The 20,144-nt window shown below is 39.3% G+C and overlaps 3 protein-coding genes across 3 annotated transcripts in view; 1 reads left to right on the top strand and 2 right to left on the bottom strand.

The window, feature by feature from the left end:
- Positions 1-3,312, top strand: part of LOC140929051 (uncharacterized) — an 11,925-nt gene extending 8,613 nt beyond the window's left edge. Inside the window, exon 6 of the mRNA XM_073378877.1 lies at positions 2,161-3,312. Within this exon, the coding sequence (XP_073234978.1) occupies positions 2,161-2,239 (79 nt within the window). The 3' untranslated portion in view covers positions 2,240-3,312. The remainder of the gene's footprint in view (positions 1-2,160) is intronic.
- A 138-nt stretch (positions 3,313-3,450) lies between these two features.
- On the bottom strand, positions 3,451-4,598 carry LOC140929052 (adenosine receptor A1-like). The gene has a single exon (XM_073378878.1). The coding sequence runs from the start codon at positions 4,545-4,547 to the stop codon at positions 3,507-3,509; it is 1,041 nt and encodes a 346-aa protein (XP_073234979.1). The 5' UTR covers positions 4,548-4,598; the 3' UTR covers positions 3,451-3,506.
- A 1,552-nt stretch (positions 4,599-6,150) lies between these two features.
- Positions 6,151-18,475, bottom strand: LOC140929049 (solute carrier family 22 member 15-like). Its single transcript, XM_073378876.1, has 9 exons — positions 18,128-18,475; positions 16,526-16,754; positions 15,816-16,014; positions 10,827-11,045; positions 9,965-10,099; positions 8,809-8,906; positions 8,098-8,209; positions 7,466-7,538; positions 6,151-7,235 (listed from the first exon to the last, which is right to left on the bottom strand). Exons 1-9 carry the CDS (start codon positions 18,473-18,475, stop codon positions 6,927-6,929), a joined length of 1,722 nt encoding a protein of 573 aa, XP_073234977.1. The 3' UTR covers positions 6,151-6,926.
- Positions 18,476-20,144: the final 1,669 nt, after the last annotated feature.

Here is a 20,144-nt window from a genome sequence, read left to right as displayed (position 1 = left end):
TTGTGGGTTCATATGTTCCCATGAAAGGAATGAGTGTTAATGGCATATGAAATAAATCATATAGGAACTGCGGAAATGACGTTGAAGTCCTGAATTTTTTTCAGGCTTTTTTACGCCATTGCATAAATTGCATTCACTGCGACGATCATTTCTTCATTTTCCATTGCCAGAAATTAGGGACAAGATGGCGGTTGCGCGTGCGCACCAAGGCCACAATGGCTGCGAATTCGTATAAGAAAATGTATGGAGATAAGGAAACTTTTTCAAATATATCGATTATGAGCTCACGGGTGTTCGCTGCACGACTCGAAACATGTTAAGTGCTGTGCAACCTTCGCATCTGGGTTAAAAATAGCTAATTAGAAGTAGGTTTACTTACTTCTCGAAGTGGCCACTTTTATTTATCGTTGTATGCTCCATTTCTCCATACATTGTCTTAAAATCTTGCCGAAGTCATGCGGAATACTCGTCGATTAGAGGATTTATTACATCCACTTTGAAATCACTGGCTATCCGTGCAATCTGATTGGCTCTCAGCAGTGTGATTTATTCCTAAATCGCACCATTTTTTGCTCTAAATCGCATCTGTTCCAAATCGCGTCATTCATGTTCTAAATCGCATCATTTCTGTTTTAAATCGCATCATTTTTGTTCTATATCGCATCATTTCTGTTTCGAAATAATAAAATGAGATGTAAAAGCCTTTTTGTTTCGGCTTTAACAAACCAGCTACCCGATCAATAAAATATTAGTACTGACTAAATTCTGCGATTTCAAAATGGATGTAATAAAGTGGTAATTGAACTTCGTGTCGTGCAATTTTAGTCTGAAATCATACTTGTGATTTCAAATCGAACTCGCGCTGCGCGCTCATTCGATTTTGAAATCACGCGTATGATTTCAGACCAAATTTCACTCCACTCAGTTCAATTACCATTATAAACCCTTCACTGAAGTAAATTTGCACGACTCGATATCACTTCTGCGATGGAAGATGTTTCCAAAACAGTCGTTAAAAGGACGATTTTTGCACTGGAAAATACTTCCAAAGGCGCATTATTTCCCGCATTTTTCCATCTGTAGTCCAGTAATGGACGCCATGGTTGCGAATGACTTATTTCGGTCGGACAAAGCTTCACAACTCCAAACCTCACCGAATCGCCATTTTGGTTGTTGCTACAACTCCAGAGATGCTTCACGGGATATAAACTAGGTTCCAGGCATTCAAAAATCCTCGATTAGCCTACCAGGCTTGGTTTTAAAACAAAATTGTCACGAAAATGTCACGAAAATGTCACGAAAGGTACAGCCGCGTACTGTTTTGTTGCTATCAGCCGCTCGGCCGAGTATAAACCTAACATTTTCTTGCAAGATGTTTCATTCCAGCTTTTTTCTTCGTAAAACAGATCCACAGAGCTCAAATTATTTTAAAAATCGCAGGGGATACGCTTTCCCTGACTACGATCGTTTTTGTCCGCCATTTTGGAAATGAGATTCCGCTGACAATTAATCACGGGCGCGAAATGTCCACTATTTCTGGCAATGATTTCATTTCCGCAGTTCATATATGATTTATTTCGTATATCATTAACACTCAGAGCACTTTTTTGTTTGACACTTTTCGAATGCTATATGTTTTTCGCAATAGAGACATTTAGAATTACTTTTAAGGTAAACGGCAAAGGCCAGATTAAAGGTGAGAATTTCTGAAAAAAGATAGTGAAAAATAAAATACAAAATACAAAAAAATAAAAGCTATCAAAAACAATTCTTATTGACAAAATTTGCCTGAGACTAGTAATATTTATGTAAAAGCATTAAACAATGAAGGACAAATAAAGGGAAAACTTGGTCACGTGGTGCAAATTCACGTTTGCGTTTGCCGTAAATGACTTTAATTGTTTCTAATGTTACACGAGTTCTAACCTCGTTCCAATCCGTCCTCAGCGATTTTGGATGTGACGTCACCTGTCTAGCTTGTCGGGAAAATTAATTCGCCGAGGAAGAATTTTAGGCTATTGCGCTCGGTTCCAAGCCTCCTCTGCTCACTCGGTACCTGGGGAAGATGCTGCGCGAGTTTTATTTACATTTTAATCGAAGAGCTGGTTAACAGTAGTACACTGTACATGCTTTTTACGGCCTTGTCCTTATCTTTTGCAGAAAGAAGATCTTTCATAAATATTCGTCTAAAGTTTCTCCTGGTGATGCAAGGAATGGAGTAGAAATGAATCCTACGTGATTTGTCTCTCGTGAAAATCCTTTGTACCCTGATAATGATATTACCTAGTAGATGCTCACTGAAAAAAGCCAGTTTTAAGGTGGTAACAATGTTAACGTGAACAACAAGATGTCATCAAGGTCGCTCACCCTTTACGCAAGCCCATCTGGTTAAACACCTCATATGTGAACGACAGTTCACTGAATTCTTTTTTGTACACTATCTAGGACAATTACACGAACATGTATAACAATAGCAGAAAAAAAGGATAACGAATAATAATTAAGAAGAGGCAATTGACATATGTGTGCAATGTCCAAAGTAACAAGAGCTTTCTAGCTGAACACCGCCACCTTCAAACAAATGAAAGCAGAGAAAAAATAATTAAATCAGTGATGAAACAAGCAGAGATAGTATTTCCATTCTGTCTTAAACTTAATATAGGGTAGACATTTAAGACCATTAAAGCGGTACAGTGTTCCAGTTGATTAGTTTGACCTTACCTAAAAAGGACCGCTGCAAACTAATTCAGCTGGTTAATCGTGCGTTATCATTTCATTAGGTCAAAACAAATCACCCTAATATGAGCTTTATATTTTGCTCATAATTTTATTTATTTAACTGTTTCATATCACAGTGTATTTCACTTCATATTACACTTTGATAATGACTACATCACGTTATTATTTAATTACCCAGTTTTATAGTTGTAATATTTTTTTATCAAAGAATAGTTGTTAATAAGGACTAGTTTCATATAAGCTCATCAAATTAATATTTAAATCTACTTTTCGCCTTGGAACAATTAAATCATCAAAATGGTCGTTTATGAGAACACAAGTGGTGTTGGCTTGCCTTTATTTCCTTTTCATTCCTTCATTTTAATTTTTTACCTATTTAAATCAGAGCTCAGCTTATTAAGCTTTTGTTGTTACAACAAGTTGTGTTCTTTATCTCAATCGCCGTTGTGCTTTCCCCCTAAAGAAGGTCATTGGAGCGCTTTTAAAACCTCATTAAGGCTTATCTATTTGATTGGAGAGTGCTATGCACTAAACTAGCAGAGCCTTTCGCTTTACTCCCTCTTGGCGTACTCTTTTCTTCTCCTCATTCAAGACGAAAAATGGACCTGTAGCTTAGTTTACGATAATTTGCCAGACGAGGAATAAAAAGTGTACCAATAATTTATTTGATAACTGTGTATGAAACCGCAAACTGGTCATCACCTGTCGAACTACCCGCAACGAAAACATCGTTCTAAAACGGCAACTAAACAATTTTGCTTTGAAAACTAATGTTCTGTCAGCTTCAGAAGTTCTGTTTCAGTTTCAAAAGCCTCATCCTTGTTTTCCTCCTGAAGAAGTTCATTTAATTTGAGTTCATGTCTTAAAGTGACCTGCAGTTGAATTTTCGTGGAATTGACCGCAAGGCGCGCAACAGAAGGCTTTCCAGTCGTCCTGGCACTAAGAAACAACGCTTTTCTAAATTCAGGGATTCTTAGTGAATAAATTACAGGATTTGCGAAGGAATTGCTGAAGTTTAGAAGATTTACGAAAAGCAAAACATCCTGGCTTACTGGAACGTAAACGCAAATAGTATTAGTTATAACTAAAGGAAGCCATGACATCAAAACGACAAGAGCAATGACCAAAAGGGTCTTGGTTGATTGCTTATTATTTCGTGCCAACCGTCTGTTTTGAGCTTGCAATAAGTTTCCTCCTTGCTTGTATTTTCTCCAAATGCCGATGTAACAACCAGATATTATCAGCATCAAGCTACAAGCGTATGCCATCCATATATAAATCGAGACATGAATTGGCTGGTTCTTTAGTGTGTGAATAATTGCAGACGAGATGACTACTGCCAAAATCCAGACTAAAGCAATGAGAGCGTAGTATGCGCGTCTTGTAGCAATAGATCTGTGTTTCAATGGCCAACCTATTGAGTAAAACCTCTCTAGTGCGATAAAAGCAGCAGTAATTATTGAGGACTGAGCGCAAACGGTATCCACAACGCGATAAAGCATTTCCAAAGAGGAACTCCACTCTCCTTGCCAAAGCTCAAAATTACCTCCAAGCTGGTAAATGAACAATGGAAGAGACACAGCTCCCAACAGTAAATCGGCAAATGCCATGTTTATGACCAGAAGGAAACTGTTCTTTCGAAGCTTTTTGTTTAAAGCAAACACTATGACTGCAAGTAAATTCCCCACAACCGTGAAGAACGATACTACAGCAAAAGCACTGCACCAAGCCACACCGTCTGCTCGGCCTAAAGACCCTGCTAGCAATACAGAATCATTTCTTGGGTTAATACTCGAATTCTTCTGCATGTTTCAAAACGTCAGTGCTCAGTTTACGAAACAAATAATGAAAACGGTAGACAAAAAGACTCCCTCCTTCGATGCGGCTATTTTATGCAAGCCTAATTCTATATTTTAAGTTTTTAATTATTAAGATTATGATCTGTTTAAGAATTTATCACCAAGGTAGATTGCAAGAAAGGCGTGCGTGTATCCAGTTGCCTCAGTGTGTACATATGACATTACTGGTCCAGAAAGAATTACAGTAGTCTGCCTTTATCGTAACGGAAAAATTGGAGCAATTACCTACGGTCTACCACAACGTACACCAATGTGCCAACCAGAGCTTAACACATTTACACTTCAACCGGCCGTAATCATCCCTGAAGAACCATGATTCTCATACCACCTACAACGCAATTTCCATAGACGAATAGTTTGCGGCCAAATAAAACTGTGGCTTACGTATTACGGGGTAATTTTTGTTTCCATGTCTTAAAGTACCCTCGGAAAACTTAAGCCTGGTTTCCATATGATCGTCCGGATCGTCCCAGTCGCCTCAAATGATCTTCAGACGATCCGGACGATCCGGACGATCCGGACGATCATATGGAAACCAGGCTTTATGATGCGTACACAAAGTAATTTCATATATTCGAGTGAGTACTGACTTACATTGATTAAATTTAAGCACTGACAATTTTAAGCATTGAAAATAGAGAGGAGAAGTCGTTACGTCACGTTGCCATGGTAGCAAAATTTCTGGATGACAACAAACCGAAAACGTCAATTAAAAACTGAACTCAATTTCACTTAGTTTGTCAAATGTTGGCGAAATCGGAAAGGACCGTATCTAACTTAAGAAAAAGAAAAACAAAATTTTTTTTCATTGTGTTCACCAACTACGTAAAGCGGGCGTGTTAAATTAGGAAGTTTCATGTCGCAGCCGTGCAACGACGCAAAAAAATGTACACAAAAGCGTGATGTACTTGCCAAGTTGCTGTTTTGCTAACAGAAACCTATCGATTTTTTGGTAGTTCTCGTTGCCTTCGCACCGTTGTTGTTTAAGCTCCCTATTGTCGTTACTGATTAGGGTTGAGCCCTGTGAATAGTCGTTAGGGTTAAGCATTGACTCAAAACCGTTTGGTTTCATGTAGGGTTAGGGTTGTTGCCATATAGCTTGAAAATCAAATCAAACACTTCAATGGTGAATCCTCAGTCCGTAGCGTAGTGCTACTGGACTGCAGAATGTAGGCAGCGGGTTCGAATCCCACTCATGCTGCTCTGAAATTTATTTTCTTTGAAAATTGAAGAGACTTATACTTTCATGAACCAGCTACGCAGGCTAGCCTGGCCCAAACAATGTATAAAGAGCTGTGCAAGAGAATCCACGCGATCGCGATCACCGAAAAAAAGAAATGTTGGTAGTTGTTGGCTCAAGGTTTGCACAACATCTCCCAACAACACGCAGCAACATGTAAAAGGGTGTGTAAACAGACGCAACAAGTCAGATATCCAACAAAGTTGGGAGTTGTTTGGGCCAACGATGTTGCGTCCGTTTAAACGGAGCTTAAGAGCGGCTGAGAAACACGAGGGAAGAATTTGTTTAAAGAGGGGGTATTTCATGCAAGACAAACACCATTCACTCTCTCTTGATGAAAGAATTTCAATTCCATAGAATTACCCTTAGTTCTGGTACTTTATTCAATCATTTAATGCTAACGAATATAGTTCTGTCCCGCAGCTATCTGACATTAATGAAAGTTATTGATAACACCTTAAAATTAACACGTTGTTAACAGGCAGCCATGAATGTGGTGAATGTGATAACGGAGTTATGAGGCAATTTTAGCTCTCTTGGAACATGAAGCGCGCTGCTACGTTCTGAATCCTCTGGATTCTAGCTACGTCACTGATCTCCACTTTACGATAACACCTCTTTATTTGAGTGTTATTACCGCACTTTTCAAATTAGCTGCTCAGTAAAGCCTTTATCTGCTACATACTATTAATGAATTAATCATAACTATAACAAACTTCTCAGATCTGATTGGCTATCAACTGCCTTGATTTCAGCCTTAGTAGGACAATTTAATAGGATAGTACGCGTCATGCCGAAGTAATTGGACAAAACGCGCTATCAAGTACCCACTTCAATGGCTTTTTTTCACTGCTGCTAGCAAAAAAAAAGTGGAATTTCTACTGTTTTGATTTTAAAAAAAGAGCCTTATATATCACAAATTTTGTTAAAGTTATGATTAATTGGTAAGAGAACTTCGTGTCGTCCAATTCGGTCTGTAATCATACTCTTGATAAAACACTCAGTAATCACTCGCATTATTACAGACCGAATTGGACTCCACTCAGTCCTGTTATCATTACTAATACAACTGTATTTTACAATGACGGCTATTCCACTTCTGAAATAAGCACTTCCGTTTCGTCTCTATTTTCATCTTTCTGCTCTTCTTCAGTGCTGTCTTTGCCTGGCTTCTCGGTTCCAGATTCCTCATTAATTTCTACGAGCGCTTTCTTTTCACCTCCGTCCGTAGTGTCGGTATATTTTCCCTCCTCTTGAGTGCTATAACTGCTTGGCGTCTGAGAAAGAGTTTCCAGTGTTGGTTTGAAGCGGGTCTCAGGCAGTAAAATGCAGAGGAACCCGGCAACGAGAGCCGCTACGCCCATGATGACGTATGGAACGATAGGATGAGCGCGTTGCTATGGAAATAAAAAGGCATGGGTCTCAATGAATTTGTACATCAATCCAATTGGTGTTATTTGGGAGTTTGCACAGACACAATCTTTGTGCTTAATGATTTCTGGGTTCAAAAACATAGCAGAGATGATATTCTTAGCATTTGGTTTCTTAAGGTTACATGCACAGCCGCTAAACTGAGGTTACAGACAACTGCAAATTAATAAATTTCTCTTGCATTGGAGTTACTTACCGAATAAACAACATAAGGAGAAAGAAAAGAGCCAATCCTGGCAGCCGTTGTGCTCGTACCCATACCAACATTTCTGGGAAATAAAGTAAGCTCATCAATCAAAAACATCTCAAACGCCCGTAAGCAACCACCCAAAGTGAGTGCTAAGACTCGGTCGTGATCGCTTACGTGAGGAAGTCGCTTGCTGGAATCAAGTCAATCAAGTCAAAGGGCGAGTCTCTCTGGAGAAATCCCGACATATATCTACTTCTGGGAAGAGAACTTGTTGCACGCAATCTTTACTTCTAGTTACGTGATGTGGCAGTTCTATGTCATCATAAAACGCTCTTTATATAAAAAGAAGTATCAGTACATGCAGCGAACATAATACATCGAACGAGATCAGACCATCTCTCAAAACAGGGTTAAAAACAATGGGAAATTGTAAAATAAGTTATGTCCAATTAAAAAAGTGGCTACGGTTGCTTTCAAGAGGTGGTCGTCCACAAGAAATTCTAACTATAGGCTTTGACTAGTAAAATGTTAGTGTTTTGGATAAGAGGTCGCCTATGGGAGATGGCCGCACTTGGAGCTTCGACTGTACATTAGTATAAACTTCTGTCCAGCAGTGGACCCCTACATTATATACATACCTTACCACGGTAGGGAATAACTCGGAGGAGTATATATACACTCCGTCAAACGAAATCATAATCCAGAATTTAGCCCATACCATTGACAGGAAGATTTTGCCCGCAAGAAAACCTAGAGAACAAAAAAGATTGAATCAGTCTCATGCATGTCTGAAACTGAAGTTATCCTCCTTAGAAATCTCACCATCGTTTGATGTGCAATTAATTGATAGTACAGACAGTCAGAGTGTCCTTATTATCCGGGTGTCCGTATTAAGCGAGCTACCAGAAAAACAAATGTCATGGACACATCGGTATAAAGACTAAAGCAGACACTTTTTTAAGAGAACGCGGTTCAATTTCTCAACTGTAACTTTAACAAATTCAGCCTAAAGAAAACTCACGATAATTCATTAGTCTCGGACTAAAGCTACCTTTTAAGAATTGATGGTGAAACACGACAATGGAATCCGCGACTTTACCTATTACGTGCCAAAGGGTTAGTTTGCGACTTCGCCAGGTGGACTAAGTATTAGACAGGACTAACTTAAAGAAGGTCGTTCACCGTTTCTGTTAGTTTTTCACTGGTAGGATATTCAGTCATAGACAGTCCTCAGATGGATAGTATCCGTAAACCGGGGTTGACGGGATATGGTAGTTTGGACTGACGGGACACAGGAATGATGTCCGTTGTCCGCACGGGCATCTAGGGCTCCACTATACTGACAGTACCTTTGTTCGATTCATCGTCAGTTGTTAACAGCACTGAGCCTGCGGCTCCAACAGCGGCCAACAGCATGGGAATAACAACTCCCTTTTTTCGCCCAAATCTGTAATACAGAAACAAGTGTATTTGTTTTAAATTACCGTAATCTGAAGCTAGATTCTCAGTTCCCGCCTATTAACTTCTCCCGACCCCCAAACTCAACAGTGAAGAGAAGGGGACACTGGTTAGGCTTGCCTTTTCATTGAAGTGTTGGATAATAGGGAGCTTTAGCAATGATGACGACGACGTCAGCGACAACGGAGAAAACACAATCGGTTTGGATTGGCAAAACAACACCTCTGGACGCTTTTTTGTACATTTCTTTGCCCAGTGCACGACTACGACGTAAAAATGCCTAATTTCACGTTGTGTGGAGAACGTGAACACAAGACAATAACTTTATTTTTCTTTTCCTGAACTTCGGTACAATCTTTTAGAATTCAACTCAAGAAAAAGTTGCCAACATTTGACGAACTGTAATAGATGGAATAAGCGCGATAAACGGGATGGCCGGTCCTAAGGCGAGGTTCCATTGTAATGCATACTTAATTATTCTCCTCCATTATTGGGCTTTTTGATAAGGGATTGTTAAACTAAAAACCTGAAATGGAACATAACAAGGTATAGAATACCAAATGGTAGATGGCGAATCAGTTGGCTATTTAAAAAGCGTGGCCGACTGATCTGAACTCTGGATTAGCGGGGTGCTTGCCATTTGACAGAAAATTTGGGATGGAAGGTAAACGGTAAGGTCACTTTTCGGATATTCCAACCGAAAATTGAGGAGAACTTTTTGAGGTAGTCCGTTCATTCCGGTTGATATGAACCAAACGGAATGTTGCTTACTATTACCAATTTCTCGGTTCCTTCTCCGTTCCAGACTCACGCTACACAAATTTGCCCCTTTTTTGGATTCAAACCGTAACTGATGTGGCAATTCTGCAGCATCCCAACCGGATTTTTTTGTCAAATGGTAAGTACTCCAGATAACAAATTCAGTTTGCTGTCAGGGCGGCATTTGAACTCAGTGCAGGCCTCCTGATTTATAGTTTAGCGCTCTAACCACTCGGCCACGCTGCCTCTATGCCGAATGCGGCAAAACAGACTCCAGTAGTGTTCAACCTGTTGTAAATCCAGACACCAATTGGGATCGCAGGAAGCTCGACCAGACTGGCTAGGAAGAAATTTAGGTAAAGGCTTCCACCAACAGTAGGAGCGCTTAGAAACACGCCGTAGTACACCATAGAGTTCACAAACCTGTAGAAAAAATTAAAAAATATAATTTGCAAGGTGAGATCTAAACTTGGTTGAAAGCACTTAATCTGTCTTTAGTCGGGAGCTCGAGAACGAAGAGCTGACTAATAGTAGGACTAAAAGGTTCCTACTTTGGAGTACTGATTTGTACTGGAAGTAATCAAATCGATACATTTGTTGTTCTTTGTACTATAGTGTCCGTGGTTGCTCTCCCAGATAGTTTTTGGGTTTGTGGGTTAATCATTCAAATGAAAGTATCGAGCAGTCCTTTTATTTAATGCTGTAAGCTATGATGGTTAATAAGTATATTGTCTGCACATATGCAACATATGACGTTTTTATTTATGTAAACAAACAGAGTTTTAACAAGATTAGACAGGAGCCGTACTGGTCCTTAACTCTTTACATTAAACACAGGTTGAATATGAACAGGTTGAAAACGAGGAGCTTACCGGCGCCATGTCCCGTTAAGTGACACTTATCGCCTTGCTACATTTGTTAGTGACGAAATCTTTCTTAAATATTATAACTCGAGAAAAACCCAAGTTGGAAGTGGAGGTGGAGGCATTTGGCAGCGGCTACAACCACTATTCCGCCCCGTGCTACTCGAGGTAACAGTGAATTATTACCATGGTTTAGAGTACTTACATTCGTCACTTCATTTTTTTCAAAAATCGTCTGGTCGAACAAATGCAACTTTAAAGAAGTCAATAAATGAAGAAAAACTCACCAACAAACCCAAGATATTAACGTCGTCTTTGTGAGACTTCTAGTTTTGAATAAATCTCGTACATCACCCAGCCTTGTAGTAATGTCTGCTCCAGTGTCTATTTTCAGTCCTTCTTCGGGTAGTTCTTTGCGGTTAATTCGCGCTATTTTCGTATATAGTTTCTCAGCCTCTTCCATCTTTCCTTTTACTAACAACCAGCGTAGAGACTCTGGAGAAATGCTTTAAGGTATAAAAGTGATAAAATAATAATGAGAAAGAGGTATGATAATCGATAAAATTCGAAACTATGCCACCACAGGAAAAGCAAAGTCATTTAAAAAATTGTTCATGTGACCGGGGAGGAATAATAGGGAGCTTATGCAACGGCGACGGCGACGTCAACAAGAACGGCATAAAAGAAATAGGTTTAGATTCTTGGTAAAACAAAGACTTTGCACGTGCATCACGCATTTTTGTACATTTACTTGCCGTCACTGCATGACTACGACTTTCACGTTTTGTGAAGAACGTAAAAATAAGACAACGACTTTCTTCTTCTTTTTCTGAATTTCGATACAGTCTTTTAGAATTTAACCCTAGAAAAAAATTGCCAAGATTTGACGAATAGAATAAGATAGAATAAGCGCGATAAAGTTTGAAGCAGCGCGACTTCACTTTTTAAGTGACGTTTTCGTAGACGTCGCCGTCGTTGTTTCTTAAGCTCCCTAATGGTGATGTTACACGAGACGATTCACAACGACGATTTTTAGCGCAACACAGCGTTGCAACATTGTTGCGACATTGTTTCAAATAGTTACAACATTGTTCCAACATTGCAACGATGTGTTGCGCTAAAAATCGTCGTTGTGAATCGTCCGGTGTGACATCACCATAATGTCAAGAGCGTATTGTACAGTGATTTTATACACATAAAGAAATAATATATAACAATTATTCACCTCAGTGTCGGTGGCTAGTCCTGGATATTTACCGAACTGCGAAGCAGTGAGGTAAATATCCACGACTAGCCACCGACACTGAGGTGAATAATTGTTTTAGTATATACTAAAACAGTGAGATAATTGAGCACAAAAATGACGATTTTTAACTGATCAAATACTGTTGCCAACGATTACAATTTTGGCGCGTAATGACCGGGCGGCCGCGGCCGTCGCTTTTTCTTGCCGACAACTAAAACTTTTGAAGGCATTTGTTTAGCTCTTGCGGGGAAATTTCTACAAAAGGAGTTGTGAATTCTCTTTGTATTTAAAATCATTCTATAAAAAAAGATTATTAAATTTAGTTTTAAGCTTATTTATGAACAACTCAACTAAATAAAGTAAGCAAGACTTCAGCTTAATTTGCATTTGTAAACAAAAAACTTTTCCCCCGTTTTTATCGATAAATTCGTTCAAAAGACAAAGCTTTATTTGTTAAAATTTCCAATCCGAACTTTGTCACCTTCTTCGTGTATTTCGGAAACAGCTGGCTTGATTAGTTGTGAAATTTCTTTGTTTGTTTACGGCAGCAAACCGGGAAGGCATTTTGCTTGCAACTTACGCGAGTTTGCCGTCGCTAGCTCAGAGGAACTGGAGGTGAATCAGTGAATAGTGCAGGATATTCACTGATTGAGTAGCCAATCAGAGCGCGCGAAAAACACTATCCACTGTTTTAGTATATACTAAATAGATTTAGCCAGGGCTAAAAGCGAGGCTCCCATTAATAAATTTATAATTTAAATTAAACAATAAACTTGTATTCGAACTCCACAATTCAGTTAACTTTAGAGCACATTTATGTGACTTTTGAGGGAAAGGCTACCTGATTTTAGAGAAAAATAATTTGCAAACAGCCCAAGAGTGAACCAAATCTTACATCGAGTTGATAGCCTCATATGTACACCCAAAAACTGGTAATCATCTTCGATCACATTTAAGAGCCATAATGGCTCTTGATCACCGTAGATTAATTAGTGGAAAAAAAAATCAGGCCAACTTTTTTGCGTTCGACAAGTTTACTTTGCAAAATCTTGTCAACAAATCTGGGTGCGTGTAAACCAACCTTTTATACCATTTATACATCACATCTGAGGTGAAACAGTAGTATGAGGCACTGTTTTTATCATAACGGCAAACCTCGGACAGAAAGTAGTATTTCACAATACAAATTGCACTCATTCAATATTCATAAACTGTTAAAAAAATTTCCAAAATCACCTATACGGCCATCCGGTTCTCACTTTTGTAGTGCAAGCTGTGGCGAGTGTTTGAATGAACATTAACAGAGTTACGCTCCAACATTATAAAGAATTTATTCTGTTTATTTTTTATTAAATGGTTTATTAACGCGCGGCATTTTGATTTGAGTACTCTTGCAAGCGATGTTCACTGAACCACTGAAAACAATCGGCACAGCGATTAAAATTACAAGAGGGACTACTAACAATCAATAAAAGAAATATAATTCAGTGAAACATATACAGAAACAACAATTTTCATTCAGGAAGACAAGTGTTAAAGTATCCCTAAAAATCCTGAGTCTTCAAGCTTCAAGCTTAAGTTTATGTTTTAAGCCGGCTTCCCGGTGTTTGCTTTTTTCAAAGACAAACTCGAGGCAAGAAAATCGCTCAAAGCTTCTTTTCCGGCCAGAATTATAAGTAAATATTCTTTGGAACGTTTTCTTTCTATTTGCGGTGAGAAACTGTCTAAAGGCTTTTTAAAGTTCTGTAAGCTTATATCAAACCTGATACTCGGTCAGATCATTGTCTCAAATCTTACAAACGTGCATAAACTAAATGACCGCATAAACTCCGCTCAACGTCATTAAATTAGATCCAAAAAAACAAACATCAAATACAATAATTTCTCTGGCTTACCATTCGAGATGCAGCTCCTGAAAGGTATCAAGAAAAGCCAGTATCGCTTCAGGCTTTGCAATCCTCTTACGCATCAAGCAAGGTGAAAACGAAAACAATGCCATCCGAAATCGGATTTCCGACTTTGACAAGCGACGTATTCCTCAACCAAAAACCCAATAAACAAACTAGCCATGAATAACGGAGGACTCCTGATAGCAGCTGAATTTCATTTTGCACATCCAGTGGAAAAAGACACTTAAAAACATCACAAGTTGACACAAAACTCTGTCAGCTTCAGCTGTCAAAGTAAACAAGATTCAAGATGCTGCATAAATTTTTCGCATGAACTCACCTGTCAAATTTTGACCAATCAGAGCATAAAAATTGGACATAGAGCGTGACCAACGCGTGACCATGGTGAGAAAAGTCAAAAGCAACTGTCTTCCCTGCCTGTAACAGCTGGCTGAATTTTCGCGTCCGAGGTCAGTTTGCAATCAAAATTTTAACTGTGTAGCACATAAACACAACATATTTCTTATGAATTTAGAAAAAACTTGAACTTGAGCCTGCGATCACTTGAAAACTAGTAACTTGTCAGCGGATAACTTCAAAAAAATACTTGACCTCGATGGGTCGACACCTAAGCCTGCGATACGGTCAAGTGATACTGGTCAGCGGGTACCCTGTTTTGACAGCTGTCAATTGATCAAAACATTAATGTCCAATATGTGTGCATTATCAGTTTAACTAGTAAAAGTATGAGATTGAACATTGTTCGCGATCTAGTAAAACAATTAACTGGTCAGCAGACAGCTTCCAAATAAATCACGTCACCTCGATGAGTTGACACATGAGCCCGCGATATGGTCATGGGATACTGGTCAGTGGCTATCCTGTTTTGACAGCTGTCAATTGACCATATTGTGAATGTCCTAAAATCCTATATTAAAGATGTGGACTTGCCAAGACACGCCTGAGACACCCCTCCCTTCCTTTTGATAGTCTCCCCTACCCCACCCGTACAATCTGTAGACGCGTACGTACGTATGTACGTACGTACGTACGTACTACGTACGTACGTACGTACTACGTACGCTCGGTCAATCACGTGACAACCAAACGAAGAGAGGTTGACCATATTCCATGAGTATGGGGCTCTGTCCCACGCGCGCTTCGCGCGCGGGAGCCCCGCTATGATTGAATGTTAGCGTAGATAGCGAGTGAGCATGGACATCGCCAAATATGCGGTTCACGTATCAGAACGGAGGCCAGAAAAAAAATACCATTAGGAAAAAAACTCGGCAGGAAATCTGGGAAGGATCCACGGCTCATTCTCTGAAAAGCCTTTCCTACGAAGGCTTGAAGGCTTTACGGCTCGAAGGTCTCGACCTACATTTACTAAGCACGTATTCCAACATAGCAAGGTAAATTCAAAATAATTGTTCTAAAACAAAGGAAAAATAACGAAAACGAGCTAAAACCCTCGCGAAACTCGATCGGTCTCTAAGTAAATCAAGTATATAAAAATAGATAAATAAATAAATAAATAACTCGCTAGCACTCCATTCTACCCATACTGCACTTCAACTGAAACCGTCCCATTCCCCACTGCTTCCGTGCCGCAGAGATATTTCATTTCCGGGTAATTCGTATCCACTCAAACGCCGGAAATTCCATACGCTTCTGGTGGTGTTTAGCCCGTCAACACCACTTTATTTCAAAACGGTGCGTGTGCATACTTTGCCGTTATTTTATTTGCAGCACCTTTTTTATTTGCAGCATGTCCCCTGTGGGCCACTGTAGTGGGCCACCGTAACAGTAAAACAAACGCCGATGGCTATTTTCGCACATTACTCTTTCTCTCTTATTCATTTGGAATTGAAACGACAAATACGTTCATAGACTCCCGTAGTTCCCTCGAATACCATACCAGATTCCACACCAAAATGAGCAAAGTCTATACCCGTTTTCAGACCTTAATAGCGCAAAAACCAAACACTTTAGGGTGGCACATATTAAATAGTCCCCCGCTCCGTGGGGCACCGTTATCGATCACGTCACAGGCTAACCAATAACGTTTACTATCTAGTCTGTCTGTTTTTAGTATTATAAAATTATCAAATTGAATTGAAAAACACATTGAGGTAACTTACAACCAGAAGGCAGCTACTACTATGGCTGGTATCCCTGATGTTATGCAGAGTTTTCTCCAGTCTCTTATGAGATAAGCGACTCCAGCCAAGGCAATGAGAGCCAAAGTCCAACAGTACCAAAGGGATGTCCCAATAAGACTTCGGTGTCGAGGACCCGCTGATTCAGCGAGAATGACAAATAAACTCATTCCCCCACCCCCTGACAAAACAAACGAGGAAAAACATATAAAGATAGAAAAAGTAATGTACTACAGTGGAAGCTTTTGTGAGCGGACACTCTCGGGAAGCGTAAAAAGGTATCTGTAACTGCAGCTAACCGCTTACGGGAATGTAAAAATACGTAGGAGGAAGCAACATTTTTTTCAAGCTAGTTTAACGAAGCCAGGCTTTACGCTACAACTGAACTCTCTTGCCAGAAGAGATTTTCCTGGTTCAATAAGTGTTTCCGGATTTGATAAACATATTTAGGGCATTCGTATTCGCGTTAACACTCAACAGTCGCTGCAGAAGATTCATTCGAGTACAGAGCGGTTCCTAAGTTTCACCAGGATCCAAATGATTTCGAAACACGGAACATTTGAAACCGGCAAGGTAAACCGTCTTTGGTATTCAAATCTCTTCCAAAAAGGCTCGTAAAGACTCAGGAACACAGATTATGATATAGCTAATACAGGGTTAGAGTTCCCAATGCGAAAATTGGGAATACTCACCTATAGCAAGGCCGACCAAGAAACGAAACAGTGCAAACAGCCAGTAGACATTTGGGAACGCGGACAGCAGACTAAAGACACCAATAAAGAATCCAAAGAAGAAGACAATGATCTTTCGTCCAAATTTGTCAGCCAATACTCCAGCAATGAGAGCACCCACGATCCAGCCAACAAAGATTAAAGACGACGATACTGTTCCATAAATGGCTTTATCGCATACTAGATCAAACTGAAAACGAATAATAATAATAATAATAATTTATAATAAATAATAATTTCTTACCATTTCACTGAGCTTGATATGCATTCATATGCGCAATAAGGTGAATTTGAAAGAAACGACTGACATCAAATGGAAAACAAACATTTCAACCCGCAAGCTACAAAGAAATCTTTTAAATTCCGTGTTGTCATCTGCATGTATAGAGCCATAACATGTTTTTGAGCAAAGAGTCGATTGAAACTCCTCTACAGAGCTCCTTAAAGATTATAACTAGCTTAGAATCATCAAGCTGAATAAATACTTTTGCTAAAGAACTGAGAAATTAAAAATAAAGTAGATGAGTTTTGTGAAGACACAAGTGTGCTATAAATAGACTTCTTTAGCTTTGGCAAGAGAGGATAAAGCTGGTTCACTGGTTCCGTGTGAACTGAGGGCTGATTCGTGTAAAATAGTATGTATTCGATTTCAAGCGGATTCGTCTGGACGTAACCTTAGGCCCAGTCCACACGTATCCGGATATTTTTGATATTTTTGAAAACAGAGATTTTTTTCTCCGTTTTCAAAAATACACACCCACACGTAGCGTATCCAAATCGTTTTCGCCCGTCCACACGAAAACGCTAAAACAATGGAAATACGATAGCATCCCTTACTGAGCATGCTTGAAGCTGGAAGCATAAGATGTATCATGGCATCATCGTATTCGAAAACTTCTGTTTGGATCCGTCCACACGTAAACAAAAAGCCGGCGTTTTAAAAAATCTCCCCTTTGGAGAGCGTTTTGAAAAGATACGTTTCACCGGATACGTGTTGACGGTAGGCCAAACCGGAGAAAAAAATTCCGTTTTCAAACAAAAAACGGATACGTGTGGACGGGGCGGAGCGGGGCGCGGCGGGGACCTAGATGTTTGGTTTTCCCAACAGATGTCCTAGGGGAACCTGACACTTTTTCTTTTCGGCGTAACTGATTATGCCCAGATATGCAGGTGACTCGGAACACTAAATTTGAAGGAAAGAGTATCTCTTGGCGAGTATTGGGAAAACAAAACATACATACAAGCTAAAGACAGTCTATTAAACCCCCAGAAGGCGAAGGGTAGAGGTCAACGCGCTTTGGATCACACGCAGTATTAATTACCGCTTAAGAATTATATCTTAATATCATTAAACTACTACATGAGAAATTTCTGCAATTTTATGGCTTAGAGCAGTGGTATTTCAGCTTAATTTGAAATACCTACATGTGAAAATTACAAACCAAAAAAGAGTAGTAGTATAAACAAATAATAGCATGATTTGTACGTGATATTTGGCATTTATGCCAAATATGACTACAAATCATGCTATTACCTATACTAAAATCGCCTTCCGTAAAATACCTGCGTAACAACGGAGGTATAATCATTATCAAATTCCCACGACTTTCTGGAAATACTACAACGGAAGTTGTAGTTTTTGCCTCCTGGTGACATGGTTCCTTTAAGAGGGCACTCGACAGTGTTGCGAAGACTACTGTTACCAAAGCTACTGTTACCAAGGCTACTGTTTCTTTGGTTAATGTCGTTGTTAACGCACCGCCAACTAGGTTCAGCTGCAATAAATGTCATCAGTAAAACAGGCCATCCAAACCAAAACCATTCGAGGATGTTGCACATCAAGAGCATCAAAAGCTGGAAGCGGCCAAAGCTTCCGATTTTATCAAAGACTTGGTCAGCGGTTAGAGCCATTTCTGTAAACGAATCAAAGGCCGATGTTTGAAAGCTAAATCAAAAATAAACTGAAAAGCAGCAGCGATAAACATTGTGAACTTTCACCTTTTTAAATCAACTTGTGTATCGTGAACTTTCGCGTTTCTATATTAACTTGACGTTTCGTATGCTAATCAATATATACATTCTCAAAAGTGATGAAAAGTTACCATTACAGAAAATGACAAAATTACCTCCCCCTTCCCCCCCCCCTCCACCCCCCGCCCGAAGCCCCCTCGGTATTGAAAATAATTCGATTTTTAATCATATTATTGAAGAGACAGTAAATGCCAAACGGTTTTTGATCAGCACAGCCATAGCTTGTTTTGAAGCGCTGTTTCTATTTCAGTTATAAGACCTTCCGAAAACCCCTTAAGAAGATTACCAATGAAGCTCAGGGCAATATAAGCGGTATTTTACGGTAATTAGACCTCTCCAACGAAAACGTTTTAAAACTACAACGGTCAAAAGAAGCTTTATTTCACAGAATCTTTCAGAGGAGTTAGGGTTAGGAGATAATAACAAGAAAAGTAGCATAATGACGAGTTTTTACCTGTAGTAAAAACAGACTATTGTGAAAATGGTTACCATGGGAACTTCAATCATGAAAAATAAGGGATTGATTTTGAACATATTTCCTGATATATTTTAGGAAAAGCCATGAAATATGGAGGTTTTCGTTTAGGTTTATTCAAGCCATAAATAATCAAAATCAAGGGACTGGGCAAGTTTGAACTCCTCTTCATCAGGCAGCTAATTAATAAAGAAATTGCTGGTTTTCACTAAGAAATGAAAAAATGTTATGAGCCTGTTGTGCTTTTGTAGTTACCTCAGTTTCAAACGACAACGTAAAACAAGACATCAAAACAAAAACAAAAAGAATGGTAACAAAATCATAAAAATGAGAGGTGTTACGGACCGATGATTAGTTGACATATTCAGTAATATATGCACAGTAGATATTTTTAGTTGCAGAGATTTGATCGAGTTCTGACATTCTGTTTTTGCCCTACTGAAACACCTAGCACGTAGTATTCGATTCTAGATTATTTTAAGACTTATTGCCCAAAATAACATTCATTTTGACTGTACATTAATTATTTATTCAACGAAAAGTTCTAATCATCGAAGGCAAGAGTGCTTTCTCAACTACATTCTCACTTGCTTGTCCATCTTCAGTGGCGTATCTAGTGGGGGGGGGGGGGGGGGACCTGGGGGACCCGGGCCCCCATTTATTTTTAGACCAAACTGAGGCCCGAACACACTATCAAAGTCGTTTGCAAGTTACAGTCAAGAATTTTGGCAGCTCTTGTAGCTGAATATTCATTAACATCAATTACATATAAAGACCTATTCTTTTGAAGTTTATGATAGTTTTTAAAATTCTATATTCAGCAAAAACCCAACGTAAAGTTAACCTTAACTTTTGAAACCTGAAGGCTTAATCTCATAGCTGTTGTAGTTCAATGTATCTCCCAGTCGAGTTAGGTTTGGTTATCACTGCACTGGGTGAACCGGAACCACAGCGGCTTGGAGCCCACGTGGGGAAGAGTTGTTTACTTACTGCAAGGTTCCACTGAGCTTAAAGCCACTCAATGAGAAAAATACCGATTACATGTCATAAAGACACTGGAGAGACTGCTAAAAG

The sequence above is a fragment of the Porites lutea genome, chromosome 2 (genome assembly GCF_958299795.1).
Source record: "Porites lutea chromosome 2, jaPorLute2.1, whole genome shotgun sequence".
In the NCBI taxonomy this organism is placed as follows: domain Eukaryota; kingdom Metazoa; phylum Cnidaria; class Anthozoa; order Scleractinia; family Poritidae; genus Porites; species Porites lutea.
Note: the sequence above shows the minus strand (reverse complement) of the source record. Positions and strands in the feature narration are given on the sequence as shown.